This window comes from Somniosus microcephalus, chromosome 2, assembly GCF_052327205.1.
Source record: "Somniosus microcephalus isolate GS21.2 chromosome 2, FLI_Smic_1.0, whole genome shotgun sequence".
Classification (NCBI taxonomy): Eukaryota; Metazoa; Chordata; class Chondrichthyes; order Squaliformes; family Somniosidae; genus Somniosus; species Somniosus microcephalus.
Genome location: NC_140988.1, coordinates 43260254 through 43279277, shown reverse-complemented (window position 1 = coordinate 43279277; position 19024 = coordinate 43260254). Strand labels below are relative to the sequence as shown.

Here is a 19024-nt window from a genome sequence, read left to right as displayed (position 1 = left end):
AATTATAAAGCCAATAGATTTTTTAATATCTATTTCGGAACATAGAACAGGAGTCGGCCATTCAGCTCCTCAAGTCTGTTCCACCATTCAATTACAGGAAACTCTTGGGTATCCGGCACTGACAGGACCGGGATGGTGCCGGTTGATTAAAAATTCCGGATGACGGATAGGGTTGTCTACCGAGGCTATTTTTAACAAACAAAAATAAAAAAATCAGGAAATGTGCAGTATACAGTAATTGGGTACTCACCTACAGAATGTTGTGTTAAATGGATGGTGGAAGATGCTTGATTCAGTACAGGACTGCCAGTTGAGGGTAATCCATAACTCTTTAATGACTTCCGACAGCACCAAGAAGCCGAGTAGTGGCAGTTTGGAGAACTACCCCCACTGACTAACTCGGCCACCACAGGAGACTCGGACTCGGCAACATTTCCGGTTATTGAGGTGTTGTTTTCGGAGTATGAATTTTGCCGGTTAATAGAGAATTCCGGATATTTAGGTGCCGTTTAAACGAGAGTTTCCTGTAGATCATGGCTGATCTGTATCTTAACTCTGCCTTGGTTCGGTATTCAAGGGAATACAAGCCTAGTCTATTAAACCTGTCCTCATAATGTAACCCTTTTATCCCTGGTATCACTCTGGTGAATCTGTATTGCACCCTTTCCAAGGCCAATATATCCTTCCTGAGGTGTGGTGCCAATAACTGAACACAGTGCTCCAGATGGGGTCTGACCAGAGCTCTGTACAGCTGGAACATAACTTCCAGCCCTCTTGAGATAGAGGCCAACATTCCATTAGCCTGTTGAATTATTTTTTGTACCTGTCACAAGCTTTTAGTGATTTCTGTACTTTGTCTTCTAAATCTCGCTGCTCCTCCACAGTTCTTAGTTTCTCACCATTTAGAAAATTTGGTATTTGAGAGGTTGCTGGTGGTGACCACAAATCATACTTTTGCAGGCCCATTATCGATTTGAGTATAATCACATCCTGTATGAGTGACTGGACATTAAATGTCTACAGCTAGTTGCAAGAAGTTGAGATGCCTTATATTAATAGTTTTAAAATTGCAAAGCCATTAGAGTTGATTGCACCAGAAGCACTTCTGAATTTCTGCCTAATTTTACCAGTACAATGACTCTGAAATATTGTTAGCCTGTCACCTTGTTCGTCTCAAGGAAAGGACTTGGAAGCTCGCATAATGCCTTTGCATATTCTCAATAAAGAACCTGTGTTTTGTTTTCTGTCAACAAATAAACTACAGGTGCTGCTTATCAGAAGTGTTGTCTTGTCTGTGAGCAGTTCATAATGTGTCAACAAAGCAAAAAAGCTCACATCCTCACAGGGTGAGGGGACATACCTATACTTCCACTCAGAAATCTACCACTAGATTCTGGGATATTGAAAACTGCATGTAAACAGAATGCATGTTGGGAAATTCTGCAAATGCACAAGTTCAGAATGCACAAGAGAGGTTGGAAATCCTCCAATTGTTCTGGGGAAAAATATCCAGTCAAAATTCAGGCTTTTGAAGCATTTAAGGAAGGCTTTAAAAGCCACCAAAGTGAATTCAATGGGTAAATTTAATAATGTTATTGTGAATCACAAAATAGTTTATTTTGTTTCAAAACTTATTTTGGACATCAGAAATTCCAATTATATATAAGGCTAATGAAAAATATTTCAAAAAGCATTTTAAGCAATTCATTTGGTTCACTGTGTTTTTTTTGAATAGGTAGGTTCTCCTGACTGGTCATTCAGGTTTGGTTGCTTTTGCAAGTCCTTAGTAGTTTCTCATTGACAACTTTCCACCTCTGTCCAATGGAACATCTGCGGGAGAGGAGAGCACTGAAGGAGGAACTAGCTCCCTCTGGAACTAACAGCCATCATGACTAAGTTTATATGCTGGAGTACCTTAACTAACCTAAAATAATGGTTGTATGGTGATTAGCTGTCAAATAAAAGCAATGATCACAATGAAATGAAACAAATATTCCTACAAATTGTTGAAGGAAGTTGTAAAAATCATTCAAGTGTTGAAACACAACAATTATGTACAACTAGACTTTGTGAAAAATTCCACAAACAAATTAAGTTCTATTTTAAGGGGCAACAAGATATACTTGCACCATTTAAATTTTGTCATGCCATTTTAATGTGCATCAAGAAGTTTAAAAATGGCATTTAAAATGTTGTGGGGTTGTCCAACGAACCTAGGAGCTCCTTAAAGTTCACTTTGCACTCGTTGCAGTTACACTGGAGTCAGTTGGAAACTGAAGTGGTGCAATACATACATCCCCGAGGCAGTCTTGCACCACTTGCAAAATTCAATGCATCATCAGTTCAGTAACTTGATTCTCTGGTTATTATATTACAGCGTTTCTGCTGATCCAAAGTAAATACCAAGCTGCATTGATCAATCTACTTAAATTTAAATTAATCTTATTTATTTTAAATGGTGATTGAACTAGTACTCTGGCTAGAATCTAGAACATCAGTTACACCTAGCAAATAGTGCAAAATCTATTGAAATCTTTAATTTAACAAAGTTAACAAAGTATTGGCTAGAAATTCGGTTGGTCAGCTCCTCCCGTTAGCACCTCCGGGGGGGGGCGATAAGGGGGCACTAACGACTTACCAACCGGGCGCGGCGAGATGAACAATTCCCGCTAACTTGGCCAAGAGGTTTGCAGCGGCAGTAACACTTTGCGCCACAATCTCCTGCATCCGGAGATCGTGACGTCATTGCCGTGTGCATCACCCCGGTAGCACCCCGGACCCGAACTTTGGTTCCGCCCCCTGCAGCTTCGCCGGGCGACAACACCGACAGCTGCAGGAGGTGTTGTTCGGGAGGTCGGGAGCTTCGAAGGTGCAAATAAAAGGGGATGCTGGCACGGGTAAGAGAAAAATTTTAACAACGTTTCAAGTAATTTTTTTCGATTGCTCCTGGGCCGCGATTGATCAGCCCGGCACTCTGCTGGAGTGCATGGGGCTGGTCGGGCCAGATTGTGGCTGCCATCGGGGATCTGCTAACTGGTTCTAATGCAGAACCTGCAGCGATGGCCCTTCCCTTTAAGGGAGGGAAGGATCCTCAGATCACGGCAGTGCTGCACCACTACTGCCCCGCCTGCATCCTTTAGTGCTCCAGGAAGGAAGTGGAGCGCTTGATTTAGCGCTCCACTTCCTTCCTGGAGCGCAAACACAGAGTTTTGAAAAAGCGGGGAATCATTTGCGCCTGGTGCTAAGTTTCCCAGCTTTCAAAAGTTAGCGCCCCAAAAGGGGTGATACTGAATTTCTCCCCAGGAGTCTACAACCATATTCTGATGTAGCTTCTAGCTTGCCTAGCAAATGAAATGGACAGCAAAGAACTAATAATAATTCAACTTTATTGTCATTGTACAATGCACAAGTACATGAACAACGAAATGTGATCTTGCAAGCTCCCATGAGTCCAGTACAAATAACATTTAACATTAAACGTAAATAGCACCGTCCTGGGAGAAGCAAAGCCGCTGCGTCTGTGCACGCCGCCCTTCCATTTCCACCATTCCTCCTGTCCGACAATCTTCAGCCCAACGCCCGGGCCTGCTCACCAGCCGCCCCTCCCGGGGCTCCTTCCGTGACCTTCTCACCAACCGCCCCTCCTCGGGGCTCCTTCCGTGACCTTCTGCACCTGGTCTTCCCTGATGGTCACCCCTCCAGGTACTAACCAGGCCTGACTCTGCTTAGCTTCCAAGCCTTGCCAGTGACCCTGTCCCTAGTCCCAGGAACAGGTGACGCATTAGGTTTTAAGTTTCAATGCAGACAAGAAAGATGAAATAAAATTCACCCTTAGTTGGGTAAGGAAACAGAACTTGAATATCTGTGATAATGACAACCTGAGCAAAACCACAGCAAGTTGGAGCAAGTGGTTGCCATAGAGGAGGAAGTGAAATGTAGAAAGGCAATAGTATTCAGAGATTCCAGACAGCAAATGGACAGGTAGCAGCAAACACTGAATGGTTTGTTGCCTCCCAGGTGCCAGGGTAAAGAATATCATGGAGCAGTTGCAATAGGTTTTGGAGAGGGAAGGGGAACACCAAGAAGTCATGGTCCATAGGAAGAAATATCATTGAGATCCTGCAAAAGAAGTTTCAGCAATTAGGAGATAGATTAAAGAGCTACTGCTCAGTAATCTCAGGGTTATTCCCAGTGCCACACACTAGTCAGTATAGAAGTAGTAAGATAAGTGAGGTAAATGTGTGGCTGGGGAGATGGTGTTAGTGGGAAGAGTTCACATTTCTGGGATATAGGGGCCAGTTCTGGTTTAGAAGTGGCCTGTGAAGGATGGAGGAGCTTCATCTAAATTAAGCGAGGACCAATGTCCTTGCTGCGAGAATAACTAGTGCCCTGGGGGAGGGGTTAAACTAATATAGCACAGGAGTGGGAAAATAAGATGAATAATCAGTAAGCAAAGTAAAAGGGACAAAGCATGGGGGAAAGATAAGAGAAAACCAGAAAATGATAAAGAACATATCAGAAGGCGGAGGGAATTAAAATTAATCAAACAGAGCAGGTTTAGATTGTATGTGCGTAAATACACAAAGTATTGTGAATAAAATTTATGAGCTACGGGTTTAAATTTCAAGGAGGAGGAGCAGCATCATATAATAACATTAACAAAGATGTTAACAGAGGTTCCAACTGTCCAGCCTTTGGCCCTCGATTCGCCACAATGCTTCTGCAGCTACTGATCTGCTCAATCACACCCTCACCTCCACCTTTGTTGCCCTTGACCCCAGCGAAACTCTTACTCTCTCCCACCCTGGTCGTTTCCCTTGGAAAAAAGGAAATCTTCATATAGAGGCTGAAGAAATGAGAGGGATACTAAATGAGGACTTTAACTTGGTTTTCACGCAAGAATGTGGCAGTGTAAATAAGAGGGTACTCGAGGAATTAGATGGGTAACTATAAATAAGGAAGTAATACTGAAAAAATTGGTTGAACTGAAAGTGGAAAAGGCAAGAGGCCCCAGAATGCGAACAGAAGTCAAAGAAGAAATAGGGGATGCTATGACTACAATCTTTAAACATGCTTAGACGAGGATGTTGTGCCAAAGGACTGAAGGGTTGCCAATGTAACACCTGTTCAAAAAGAGAAAGGGACAAATCAGGTGCTACAGACTAGTCAGCTTAACATCGGTAGCAAGCTTCTGGAGGCCATAATACGGTATAAAATGTAATACTTTCCAAGAAAGGCATGGATTAATTAAGGGCAGCTAGTACAGATTTATAAAAGGCAAATTACAGCTGACAAATTTAGTATAGTTCTGTGAGGAAATTATGGTGTGCATTGATAAAGGAAATGCAGTAGATTTTCTTTCTATTTTGCAATATGACTGGCAACTGTCTGAAACTGAATCAGACTGTTCGCAACCCTGGTGTCATATTTGACCCCGAGATGAGTTTCTGACCACACATCCGCGCCATCTCCGTAACATCGCTCGACTCTGCCCCACCTCAGCTCATCTGCTGCTGAAACCCTCATCCATGCCTGTGTTACCTCTAGACTTTACTATTCCAAAGCACTCCTGGTCGGCCTCCCACGTTCTACCCTCCGTAAACTTGAGGTCATCCAAAACTCTGCTGCCCGTGTCCTAACTCGCACCAAGTCCTGTTCACCCATCACCCTTGTGCTTGCTGACCTACACTGGCTCCTGGTTAAGCAACGCCTCAACTTTAAAATTCTCATCCTTGTTTTCAAATCCCTCCATGGCTTCAGCCCTACCTGTGAAGGAATGAGCCATAGAACCTATTCAGAAAAAGACTCCATTCTATGAAAGAATTCTGGCCTTATTAAAACATGACAAACTGCGTCTGGAAATCTGGAAACCTAACGATGAAAAAGCTGTGAAAGCATAAGATAGTTGTTGACACTGAATCAATAACCTTATTGAAACAGAAGGTTAAAGTCTCCCCACAGTCTGAATCTTTCAGAACAAGACAATGGTTCACCCTGGTTAAGGTGTTCTAATTTACACTTCGTAAAGAAGCACATAAAATTAAGAAACATCTGCCTTCGTAAAAATGACATCAAGTAAAACGCACCTGCCGTAACACTTTTTTATGGTAAACTTACAACACCTAGAGAAGAGACATAATTCTGTAATGTTACCAGCTGAGGTGACTGTAAGAATTGCAGGGATCAGCAGAAAAATGACTAGAGATAATTAGCTTACATCAGCAGAAAACCTTAAAGGAAATACCACTGGCAAAGGGTATAATTACTGAACTCTCAAATGGGATAGTAGACTCGCTTTAAAGGGGCAAAGCGATTCTCGGCTTCAGAGGCGGCTCTGTAAGTCTCCAACTCTTTGTACCTCGGGTATCAAAGGTATTTGATTTTGGTGGATATCCTGTAGAAAACTAAGAACTGTAAAACTGTAGTGAAGTTAAGATTTGAGAGTAGGTTCTCTGATAATAGAATTGTAAGCTCTCTCTTTTTGGAACTGTTAATGTTGCGATTGACTCACGAACTGTAAATTACATGTCGGTTCTTTAATAAATCTTTATATTTTTAGAATTGTCTCACATAAGACTTCTGTATCAAACTCGCAAACTCAATCTTTGTACACTCTTTGGTGAGGAGTTGCAGAATTCTGAGGGAGTTTTCCAGCCCCTCATAATATCCGGAACGTTACAGTCTAGCTAAACTTATTAAAAGTGCTATCTAGAGTTCGGTAACATTTTCAGGTTGTTCCTTTCCTTTAGGGAGAGATGGTCCAGACCTTTTGACCCTTATTTAGGATTCGGCTACCTCAAACTTTAATTGAAAGTGAACATCTGAGAAATACGCCTGATCTGGGGTAGCCCTAAAGGGGCTAGGACTAGTAATTATCCCTTCATACCTATCTCTCTAATCTCCTCCAGCCCCACAACCAATGTTCCCTCTAATTTTTTTTTTTGTGCGCGATCCCATTAAATTAGCTGCGCAGCCCCACATGCGTAGCATCTTCCAACAGGAACAGCTTGCGAGCGGCCTGTGCGGGACCTCCCAATTGGTGCACGACGTCCTTAGGGGGAACATCACCCACAACCCTCCAAGATATCTGTGCTCCTCTAATTCTGGCCTCTTGAGCACCCCGATTTTAACCACTCCGCCATTGGTGACCCTGCCTTCAGCTGCCGAGGCCCTGAGCTCTGGAATTCCTTCGTTAAACCTCTCCGCCTCTCTACTTCTCTTTCCTTCTTTAAGACACTCCTTAAAACCTACCTCTCATCTGCCCTGACTCTCTTCCCTAAAGAGAAATCGTGTTTGACAAATTTATTTGAGTTTTTTGAGGATGTAACTTGCAGGGTAGATGAAGGAGAACTAGTGGATGTAGTATATTTGGATTTCCAAAAGGCATTCAGTAAGGTGCCACATAAAAAGTTGCTGCGCAGGATAAGGGCTCATGGGTTGGGGGTAATATATTAGCACGAATCGAGGATTGGTTAATGGACAGAAAACAGAGAGTAGGGATAAACGGATTATTTTCAGGTTGGCAGGCTGCAACTAGTGGGATGCCACAAGGATCAGTGCTTGGGTCTCAGCTATTGAGGTAGGAAGAATAGAAAAACAGAATATTTTTTAAATGGTGAGAAACTATTAAATGTTGGTGTTCAGAGAGATTTAGGTGGCCTCGTACAGGAAACACAGAATGTTAGCATGCAGGTAAAGCAAGCAGTTAGGAAGGCAAATGGCATGTTGCCCTTTATTGCAAGGGAGTAGAGTCATAGAGTCCTATATTTATACAGCACAGAAAGAGGCACTTCGGCCCCTCGTATCCGCGCCGGTCATCAAGCCCTGTCTATTCTAATCCCATTTTCCAGCACTTGGTCCGTAGCCTTGTATGCTATGGCGTTTCAAGTGCTCATCTAAATGCTTCTTGAATGTTGTGAGGGTTCCTGCCTCTACCACCCTTTCAGGCAGTGAGTTGCAGATTCCAACCACCCTCTGGGTGAAAAAGTTTTTCCTCAAATCCCCTCTAAACCTCCTGCCCCTTACCTTGAAACTATGCCCCCTGGTTATTGACCCCTCTACTAAGGGGAAAAGTTCCTTTCTAGCTACCCTATCTATGCCCCTCATAATTTTGTACACCTCAATCAGGTCCCCCCTCAGCCTTCTCTGCTCTAAGAAAAACAACCCCAGCCTGTCCAGTCTCTCTCCACAGCTGAAGCGCTCCAGCCTAGGTAACATCCTGGTGAATCTCCTCTGCACCCTCTCCAATGCAATCACATCCTTCCTATAGTGTGGCAACCAGAACTGCACACAGTATTCCAGCTGTGGCCTAACTAGCGCTTTGTACAGCTCCATCATAACCTCCCTGCTCTTATATTCTATGCTTCCGCTAATGAAGGCAAGTATCCCATATGCCTTTTTAACCACATTATCTACCTGTCTGCTGCCTTCAGGGATCTATGTACATACACACCAAGGTCTCTCTGATCCTCTGTCCTTCTTAGAATCCTACCATTCATTGTGTATTCCCTTGCCTTGTTAGTCCTCCCAAAATGCATCACCTCACACTTTTCAGGGTTAAATTCCATTTGCCATTGTTCTGCCCATCTGACCAACCCGTCTATCGTCCTGTAGCCTGAGGCTTCTCTCCTCGCTATTTACCACTCCACCAATTACAAAGTACAAGAGTAAGGAAGTCTTGCTACAATTGTACAGGGCTTTGGTGAGACCACACCTCGAGTACGGTGCACAGTTTTGATCTCATCTGAGGAAGGATATACTTGCCTTAGAGGCGGCGCAACAAAAGTTCACTAGATTGATTCTGGAGTTGAGAGGGTTGTCCTATGAGGAGAGATTGAGCAGACTGGGCCTATACCCTCTGGAGTTTAGAAAAATGAGAGGTAATCTCATTGAAACATTCTGAGGGGGATTGGCAGCGTAGATGCTGAGAGGTTGTTTCCCCTGGCTGGAGGGTATAGAACTAGGGGGCATAGTCTCAGGATAAAGGGCTCAGCCATTTCAGACTGAGACGAGGAGGAATTTTTTCACTCAGAGGGTTGTGAATCTTTGGAATTCTCTACCCCAGAGGACTGTGGATGCTTAGTCGTTGAGTATATTCAAGCCTGAGATAGATAGATTTTTGGACTCTAGGGGAATCAAGGGATATGGGGAATCGGGCAGGAAACTGGAGTGGAGGTCGAGGATCAGCCATGATCTTATTGAATGGCGGAGCAGGCTCGAAGGGCTGTATGGCCTGCTCCTGCTCCGAATTTTTATGTTCTTATGTTCTAATATCTCCTTATGTGGCTCGGTATCAGTTTTTAAAAAAAAATAAAACTTCTGGGGAGTGCCTTGGGATGTTTTACTTGGGATGTTTTACCAAGTTAAAGGCGCTATATAAATACAAGTTGTTGTTATGGGCATCACTGACAAAGCTGGCATTTATTTCCCATCCCTAATTGTCTTCGAGAGGCGGTGGTGGACCTTCCTCCTGAACCACTGCAGTCCTTGTGGTGAAGGTACTCCTACCCAACAGTACTGTTGGGTAGGACAATCCAAGATTTTGACCCAGCTACGATGAATGAATGTCAATATATGTTCAAGTCAGGATGGTGCGTAATATGAGGGGAACTTGGATTTGATGGTGCTGCCCTTTAGAAGCCTTGACAAGTTGCTGCAGTGCACCCTTTAGATAGTACATACTGCAGCCACGGTACGCCAGTGGTGGAGGGAGTGGATCTTTAAGCTGGTGGATGGAGGATAGCTAATGTAACCCCACTATTTAAAAAGGGTGGTAGAGAGAAAATGGGGAATTATAGACCGGTAAGCCTGACATCGGTAGTGGGGAAAATGCTAGAGTCCATTATAAAAGATGTAATAGCAGAGCACTTGGAAAACAGTGACAGGATCGGACAAAGTCAACATGGATTTACAAAAGATAAATCATGCTTGACTAATCTACTGGAATTTTTTGAGGATGTAACTGGTAGAATGGATAAGGGAGAACCAGTGGATGTGGTGTATTTGGACTTTCAGAAGGCTTTCGATAAGGTCCCGCATAAGAGATTAGCATGTAAAGTTAAAGCAGATGGGATTGGGGGTAAGGTACTGTCTTGGATAGAGAACTGGTTGGCAAACAGGAAGCAAAGAGTTGGAATAAATGGGTCTTTTTCCGAGTGGCAGGCAGTGACTAGTGGGGTACCACAGGGATCGGTCCTTGGACCCCAGCTATTCATAATATATATTAATGATCTAGACAAGGGAACTAGATGTAATATCGCCAAGTTTGCAGATGACACAAAGCTGGGTGTGTGTGTGTGTGCTGTGAGGAGGATGCAGAGAAACTCCAGTATGATTTGGACAGGTTGGGTGATTGGGCAGATGCATGGCAAATGTAGTATAATGTGGATAAATGCAAGGTTATCCACTTCGGTGGCAAAAACAGGAAGACAGATTATTATCTGAACGGCAATAGATTGGGAAAAGGGGAAGTGCAACGAGACCTGGGTGTCCTTGTGCACCAGTCGCTGAAGGTAAGCATGCAGGTGCAGCAGGCGGTTAAGAAGGCAAATTGTATGTTGGCCTTCATAGCGAGAGGATTTTGAGTACAGGAGCAAGGATGTCTTGCTGCAGTTGTACAGGGCCTTGGTGAGACCACACCTTGAGTATTGAGTGCAGTTTTGGTCGCCTTATCTGAGGAAGGATGTTCTTGCCATGGAGAGAGTGCAGCGATGATTCACCAGACTGATACCTGGGATGGCAGGAATGACGTATGAGGAGAGATTGGGTCGTTTAGGCTTATATTCGCTAGAGTTTAGAAGAATGAGAGGGGAGCTCATTGAAACTTATAAAATTCTAACAGGACTAGACAGACTAGATGCAGGAAGGATGTTCCCGATGGCGGGGGAGTCCAGAACCAGGGATCACAGTCAAGATAAGGGGTAAGCCATTTAGGACTGAGATGAGGAGGAATTTCTTCACCCAGAGAATGGTGAACCTGTGGCATTCTCTGCCACACAGGGCAGTTGAGGCCAATTCATTAAATATATTCAAGAAGGAATTGGATATATTTCTTGAGGCTAAAGGGATCAAGGGATATGGGGAGAAAGCAGGGACAGAGTAATGAATTTGGATGATCAGCCATGATCGCATTAAATGGCGGAGTGGGCTTGAGGGGCCGAATGGCCAACTCCTGCTCCTATCTTCTATGTTTCTATGTACCGATCAGGCGGACTGCTTTGTCCTGCGTCATGTCGAGCTTCAAGTGTTGTTGCAGCTGCACCAATCCAGGCAAGTGGAGAGTATTCCATCACACTCCTGACTTGTGCCTTGTAGTTGGTAGAGATGCTTTGGGGAGTCAGGGGGTGAACCACTCGCCAAAGACTACACAGCCTCTGACCTGTTCTAGTAGTCACGGCATTTATGTGGCTACTCCAGTTGGGTTTCTGGTCAATGGTTACCCTTAGGGTGTTCATGGTGGGCGATTTGGTGTCAAGGGGAGGTGGTTAGGTTCTTTCTTGTCGGAGATGGTCACTGCCTGGCACTTGTGTGGCGTGAATGTTACTTACCACTTATCAGCCTAAGCCTGGATGTTGTCCAGGTCTTGCTGCATACAGGTGGTATGACAGCGTACTCTGAGAGTATGCCGTCATACCGACCGCAAATTCTGCCCCAATAAAGTTGTAAAAAGCATATAAGATCCTAGGATTTATAAATAGGTGCATAAAGTACAAAAGAGGTAATGCTAAACCTATAGAATTCATTAGTTAGGCCTCATTAAAATACTGTGTCCACTTTTGGCACCCTCCTTTAAGGAGGATGTCAAGACCATGGAAGGGGTGCAGGAGTGATACCAGGAATGAGGCTTTAGCTGTGAGGAGAGACTAGAGAAATTTGTGCTCTTTTCATTAGAAGAGGTTAAAGTGGATCAATATCTACAGAAGTAAAATTTAAAAGGGCATAAGGAAAGTGCAAGAGAATGGGATTAAGTGGACTGCTCTTTCAGAGAGCCAGTACGAGCACAATGGATGGCTTTCTTTTGTGCTGGAAAACTCAATGATTCACACTGATTACTTCAAGAGTATGCAATAAGAAGCACTTCTTGTTAATCACACTGCACAAATCACACTGCACAATGCTTCAGTGATCTTGCTTTTGTTTTGTTGAGCTTTTGAGATATTGCATTATTTCTTACACAAATGGTAATTGTTAGTTCTAAGCATAGCATTTTCCAAAATGAATCTAGTGCCTTATGAAAATAACAGACCAATATTTTATCATAGGCATTATTGGCAATAAAAATCATTATTAAGATTGCCAACTACATTTAACCCCTACTCTATTTTCTGTTTAGTAGCCAGCTTGCTAGCCATTCTGCTACTTATCCCCTGACTCCACATGTTCCACTTGTCCTCTGACTCCACCTTAGTTATGAGTCTACTATACGGTACTTTATCAAAGGCCTTTTGAAAATCCAAATATATTATGTCGACTGCATTACCCTTAGCTACCCTTTCTATTACTTCTTCAAAGAATTCAATAAGGTTGGTCAAGCATGAAACTTTTGAAATCCGTGCTGACTACTCTATGATATTTTCAGTTTCTAGGTGTTTTTCTATTACATTTCTGAGTAAGGATTCCATTATCTTTCCTACCACTAAGCTAATTGGTCTATAGTTCCCTGGACTTGCTCTATCTCCCTTTTTAAATATAGGACTCACATTAGTTGTCCGCCAGTCCTCTGGCACTAGTCCCTTTTTATAATGAATTTTTACATATATGTAATAGTGTCTCTCCTATCTCTTCCCCAACTACTTTTAATATGCATGGATGCAATCCATCCAGATCAAGGGTTTTATCCTCTAAGTTTGATTAGTTTATCAATTATCTCCCCCCTTTCTAAAATGTCTTTATATCTTTTTTGATCTCTTCTTCTAATGTCATGTCCACCCCGTTAGTCTCCCTGGTAAATACCAAGGCACAGTAATTATTTAATATTTCTGCCAATTCGCTGTCACTATCTGTGACTTTATCATGTGTATTGCTTAGTAGCCCTATCTCTATCCTGATTGTTCTTCTGTTATTTATGTGTCTGTAGAATACTTTACTATTTCTTTTCATATTCCTTGATAATTTAATTTCGTACTTTCACTTTGCCTTCCTAATTGCCTTTTTGACTTCTTTCCTAATCTTTTCATATTCCCTTTTGTCATCCTCTCCTTGTTATCTATGTACTTGCCTTTTTCCTTAGTTTCACTTTTGCCCTTATTTCTTTATTCATCCATGGTTGTCATTACTGGCTAGTTTGTTCTTGCTTTTTAGTGGGATATATTTCTCCTAGACTCTTATCAATCACTGTTTTAAATATTTCCCATTGAGGTTCTATTTTTTTGTTTGTCAGTAAATTTTTCCAGTTTACTTTCCCTAGTTCCATTCTCATCCCCTTAATAATCAGGGTTTTCCAATTTATTACTTTGGCCTTTGTCTTACTTATGTCCTTCTCAATCTTTATCTTAAACCATATTATGATGTGATTGCTATTGCCTAGATGTTCCCCTACGCTTACTTCTCTTATCCGTTCTGGTTCATTTCCTATTACTAGATCCAGCAGTGCTCCCTCTCTTGTTGGACTTTTTGTATACTGGGTAGGAAAGGAGTCCTGCTCAGACTCCAATCCCTGTACCCCTTTCTTGCCAGTTTATTTGGGGGTAATTAAAATCTCTAGTGGCACTTTGAATGTAATTGCTGGGCCATCAAAAGCATTCTCCTGGACTTGATGATGTAACATCAGTTGGAGTTCTATACAAAACATCTGCACCTGCATTCAACTAGTAGTTTTAGAACTTAAAACACAGTAACAAAAAGGAACTGGAAGTATAGTAGATGTGAGTTAAGTGGCAATCCAGTGCAGAGGGTATTTTCCCTTTAAACATACATTGGGAGCTGTGTAGATATGACTCCTTGAGCAAGAGAATTTTTATTTTTAAACTTGCATTTATAAAGCATTTTATATTCTCAGGATGCTCAAAGTGCTTCATATCGAATGAATTGTTTTTGAAGTATAGTCACTGTTGTTTTGTGGCAAACACAACATAATTTGCATATGGAAAAATTCCATGAACAGTAATTGAAATAAATGACCAGTTGATCTGCTTTTTTGAGTGGTGTTGGTTGAGGGAGGAATGTTGGCCAGGACACCAGGAGAACCACCTGCACTTCTTTGAATAGCGCGAAGAGATCCTTTATATCCACCAGAACAACAGAGGGGACCCTGGGTTTACGGTCTCATCTGAAAGACAGCACCTCTGAAAATGCAGCAGTCCCTCAGCACTACACTGAAGGTGCTATAAGATTGTCTTGCTAAGAATCATAAAAGCTCTTTGCTGCTGAGTTTATTTTTTTTGGGTGGGGGAGGCATGAAAGTGATTGGTTTAATTGGAATTTCAGCAATAATTTCTCATGGGAGAAAAGGAGGGAAGTGTTTAAGTGGGCTCCAAGATGACACACTGGTGATAGGAAATTGAAACAGTGTGGATCCTCTGTGACAAAACTGGTAATTCAGTATCTGATTCATTCATTTCCACAATACTATAGATCATTGCTGCTGATGGACCAACTAGCCTGGCTCATCTGATAGGACACAGAAGAATACAAATGTCACTGGAACAGGGTTTCTTCTCATTCAGCTCCAGATAACCCTGCAAGCCATTTCCTGGCAGGTAGGCTAATCCTTGCTGGACTAAAGCTCTCTGATGGGCTCCCTAATCCTTGTCTCTTGCGAACCTGCACCCCAGTTCTCCGGGCTTAGGTAAATGGAGTGGGTTTGTACAAGGAGCAAGTGTGGACTCCATATCAGGCAAACAGAAATTCTAATTATGTCATTGTAGTTTGATTTGGAGACTCAAGCACTGTAATGGGTCTTTGTAACTGTCACACACTCAGGGGACCCAATAAACAATTATTTTAAAAAAATCAACGAGTCTCAATTCACTTAGCTAAGCAATGTACAGATGCCCTGGTGCTCCTGCATTTAAGAACTATCAGAAAAATCACACCAAGGACATTCCCTTTGAAAACATCTGGCCTGTCAATAAATCTGCAGACTGATGGGATTTAAATCCCAGGCAAGCTTAAACCTGCATTACTGGATAGATTTGACCAACCAAGGTCTCAATGATAATATAAGCAGCCCATTTGCCCTAGTTTTATAAAGGTTTGGCAATACAAATAACATTGTGGACATAGTCAAGCAAATTTTAGCTACGCAACTGTCCTATCTCAATCCAATGGCAGAATGAGGATGCTATGTGACAGTAAACCCATCATATTTGATGTGGGAATATTGCAGAATACGATGTGCAGAATGGGAGAGGTAGTGCTATTAGTAAGACATAAAAATTGATCTATCTCATATGGCAGATCTGTTAATCTTTGAGAAATTTTAGCCAATTTGTAATTTTTTTGTTCCATTATTGTTTTCAATGTTAAATATTTGGAGCAGAAAAATCACTGCAATATGTTTGATCACTAAATGCATCTTTTAAGTGGACATGTTTTTATTTTCAATTAATTTGCAGCAAAATGTCATCCATAGCCAATGATTTAAAAACTAGCCTATCTGCAATAAAAAATGCCTAACATTGCCAATATAGAAAATATATATTATGCCACAAAAACAGTCTTAGGAATACACTGAACGTCCTAGAAACAAAACTTTCCCTATGACATTTGTATGTCTCCCCCAGGGCTACTTAGGGACACCAAACACAAACAAGCACATAACATTGTTTCCGAAACTGGAACCAAAATCTTAGCACTTTTGTAACAAACAGAACTATACCAGCTTGCAGGAACACACTTATGATCTGATCTATGAAACACATTCGGGGTTTAGCTTTCCATACATAGTTTACAAAGAGAATAATTTCCATATCACATACTCTCCTACTGTAGTACCTAGTTACCAGAAATTAGATACTAGAACAGTTTAGTAATAAGCAGGCTCAAAAAAAATATTTTCTATCTTGAATATTTCAATGTAGTCAGGTCTTGAATCAATATGCCCACACAATTATTTAAATACAGTAACAAATTCCTTTTTGTTGTTTAATCATAAATACAAGATTTTACTTGCACAGTGCCTAAATGGATCACATTTCACAAGTACTACTAATAATTAAATACACATTCAACTAGAAAGCTCTGCAAAAATGTGTTCTCCTTCCCTCCTGCAAGGGCTCCTCAATTCATTCTAGAGTGAATACACTCACATCTCAATTACTGCATAACTATAACACTTTTCTGTAAACATCTAGTCCTTTTCCTTCAAACATAAAACAATAGTCCCTGCTTGGTAAATCAAGGTAAGCTTTAGCAATGGTTTGATTTGAAATGGACTGTTATGCTGTGACAAGACTAAGTAACTGCATTTTTTTTCAAATACATGCATAATGCAGCAAAAAAAAACTTACATAGGAACCAAATAGATTTATTTTCTCAAATATTTTGCATCAGTTCATGATCCCAAGGAAGTGTCAACTGATAACTTTAATAGAATATTGCAAACATTTGTTATCACATTTTAATAAAGGAGTACAATATTCCCTGATCAGACAGATACTAAATTTAACATAATCATGATATAAATCAGAGAAGCACATGAAAGTATAACCATCAAATCAGTAAGGACACATATACATTAGAGTGGAACCTCCAGTATCAGTCAAAATGGAAGTAGCCGCTGGTGGCTAATGAAAATTGGATAGAAAGTCCCCAAATTTTGGGTTTACACATATTGTACAGCATTGCCCTAGGCACAGGAATGAAAAAAGCAAAATAGGACTAAAAGAAACATTATGTATATTTATCCATCATGCAAGGCCATCTTACAAACATTCTGAAAGGGGACAATGGGGGTGGGTTCCATAATATAGAGTATTTGGTTTTCCCCTAATCATACAAGCTTTTTGAGCACAATTTCACTGAACCAACTTTTGTTTACTTTTTAAGAATCTTAAATTAATTAATGCCTCACACTATCAGTGATACAATTCTGACAAATTTTTAGTCACAGAATTTAATTTGGGTCTTTAAAACAGTCAAAAATTAAATGAATGACTATGCAATCCAATTTAATGCTAAATCTAGTGTATAATTAAAAGTGACACCATTCTCCAGTACATTTAAAGTTAAATTAATAAATCTGGTCTTAAAATTCAAGTACAACATACTTACATTATAGTGGCACTGAAAGTTTTAGCTTTAAGAGCGTAAATTTGGCAGCAACTACTGTCAATCTATCAGCAATCCTATTACTCCACTGGTATTATAACAGAACCAATGAATTTAATGATTATGGATGCCATTTACTTTAGGATTAGGATCAGTGCAGGATTATGCCAAACAATGTTAGGGTTAGAGAGGTGGCACAACAGGGGGTTTGGGATGGGACTGCGATTATAGAAAAGCTCGGGAGGTATAGCCACTATTAGTTCCTTCTAATCTTATTCTGCGACACCAAAATAGAATTGGGAATGAGAGACCGGGAAGATATTATGCAAGACCTAAACACTAAATGAAATTGTTCCAATTTAGTAAACTGATGTATTAAATTTTACCTTCACGCCAACGTTTTCTTTTTTTTTGGGGGGGGGGGGGTATGCGAGTTACTTAATATACATGACTAGCTGTTCCCCACATATAAACCCGTATCCAGCCTGACCTGCCTTTCAAACCAGCTCACCTGCATGTGGCATCGTGATGGTCTCATTGACATTGCTAGCCCCCACGTTGTAAATGACCACAGCGGATGCATTCTGCCTGGCAGCGTGCCAGATCTTGTCCTTGTAAGTGCAGTTCCCCTTGGGTATGACTGCGATCCAGCCCTTGGCGGCGGCGGGCACCTGAAACCTGGCGTGAGGGTCACACGCCAGCCTGTCGTGGTGAGCGGGCAGCGCCAGCAATCCCCTGGCGTCCTGCTTCAGCGAGTGCTGCCCGTAGCGGCCGCACTCGCTCTTCTCCGACCTCCACTCCGAGGTGGCCGGTTCCACGTACGTGATGTTGACGAAGGCCGTGTACCATTCCTCCTTCTCCGCCACCGTGAAGTCCAGGCACAACAAATGCACGAAGCAGAAAGAAAGCAGCCATGTTGAGAGAGCCAGACTGCGGCAGGCTTGCACCAGAGACACCGGCATTACTACCAACGATTTAATAACAATGATATCCGACAATTTGCTGGTCTTCAGCACACCTTCCTCCTCACTACTAGACTTTTCACACTTTCACTTTTCGCCTTTTTCCAAAAGGGGTGGGGAAGGGGAGCCGCTTTTTTAGACTGTTTTTGTCTCTCTGCTGAAGGATGCTGCTTCGCTGTGCAATGAAAAGCAATCGTTTGTTTAAAAATAAATAACTTTTTGTTCTTTCTATATATACACATATGGTTAATATTTATAGTTTGCGATCCGCTTTTCCCCCGAGCCCTGTCTATTCCGCGGTTGCTAGAGGAGATGCTTCTGCTGTTGCCGCTGTCGGCGGTCGGCTCGATGCTGCAGGAGGAGGGTCATGATGTCGATGAGACCGCGCCGTCCGACAGAGCCGCTGCTGCTTCTCTACATGTAAACGGTGGGGAGGAGGAGGAGGAGCAGAGTTCTTCAGGAGCTGAGGAAGAAATATATTTGCCGTATATTAAAAGAAAGCGCCACCAACTGCAAATCTCCAGAACCGCCGCTCCGCTGCGTTTTATAGTTCTATTTACAGGCCCCGGCCTCACGCCTCTCTCCCGTCTCCCTGGAGACCGGGACCGAGCCCGTCAAAAGAAAAATTGCACGCAAGACGTGAGTTTTAGAGCGTTTGACGCAATCACGTACAATTGCGCGTGTGGAGAAGGTGCACAATAAAGGCACCGCTGTAAACATTATTGATTTACCTGTAAAATGTATTGTTGTATTTATATTGTTGACCATAATTGGTCAATGAATGTAATGGATTTACTATGTAACTGTTGAGTTGTATAAGTACTGTTGTACTTGAATGTTCATTTTTTTTTTAA

At 42.0% G+C, this 19024-nt stretch overlaps 1 protein-coding gene across 1 annotated transcript in view; it reads right to left on the bottom strand.

The window, feature by feature from the left end:
- The window catches only part of rnf150a (ring finger protein 150a), a 238474-nt gene extending 219652 nt beyond the window's left edge, over positions 1-18822 (bottom strand). Inside the window, exon 1 of the mRNA XM_086008987.1 lies at positions 17720-18822. Within this exon, the coding sequence (XP_085865113.1) occupies positions 17720-18170 (451 nt within the window). The 5' untranslated portion in view covers positions 18171-18822. The remainder of the gene's footprint in view (positions 1-17719) is intronic.
- Positions 18823-19024: the final 202 nt, after the last annotated feature.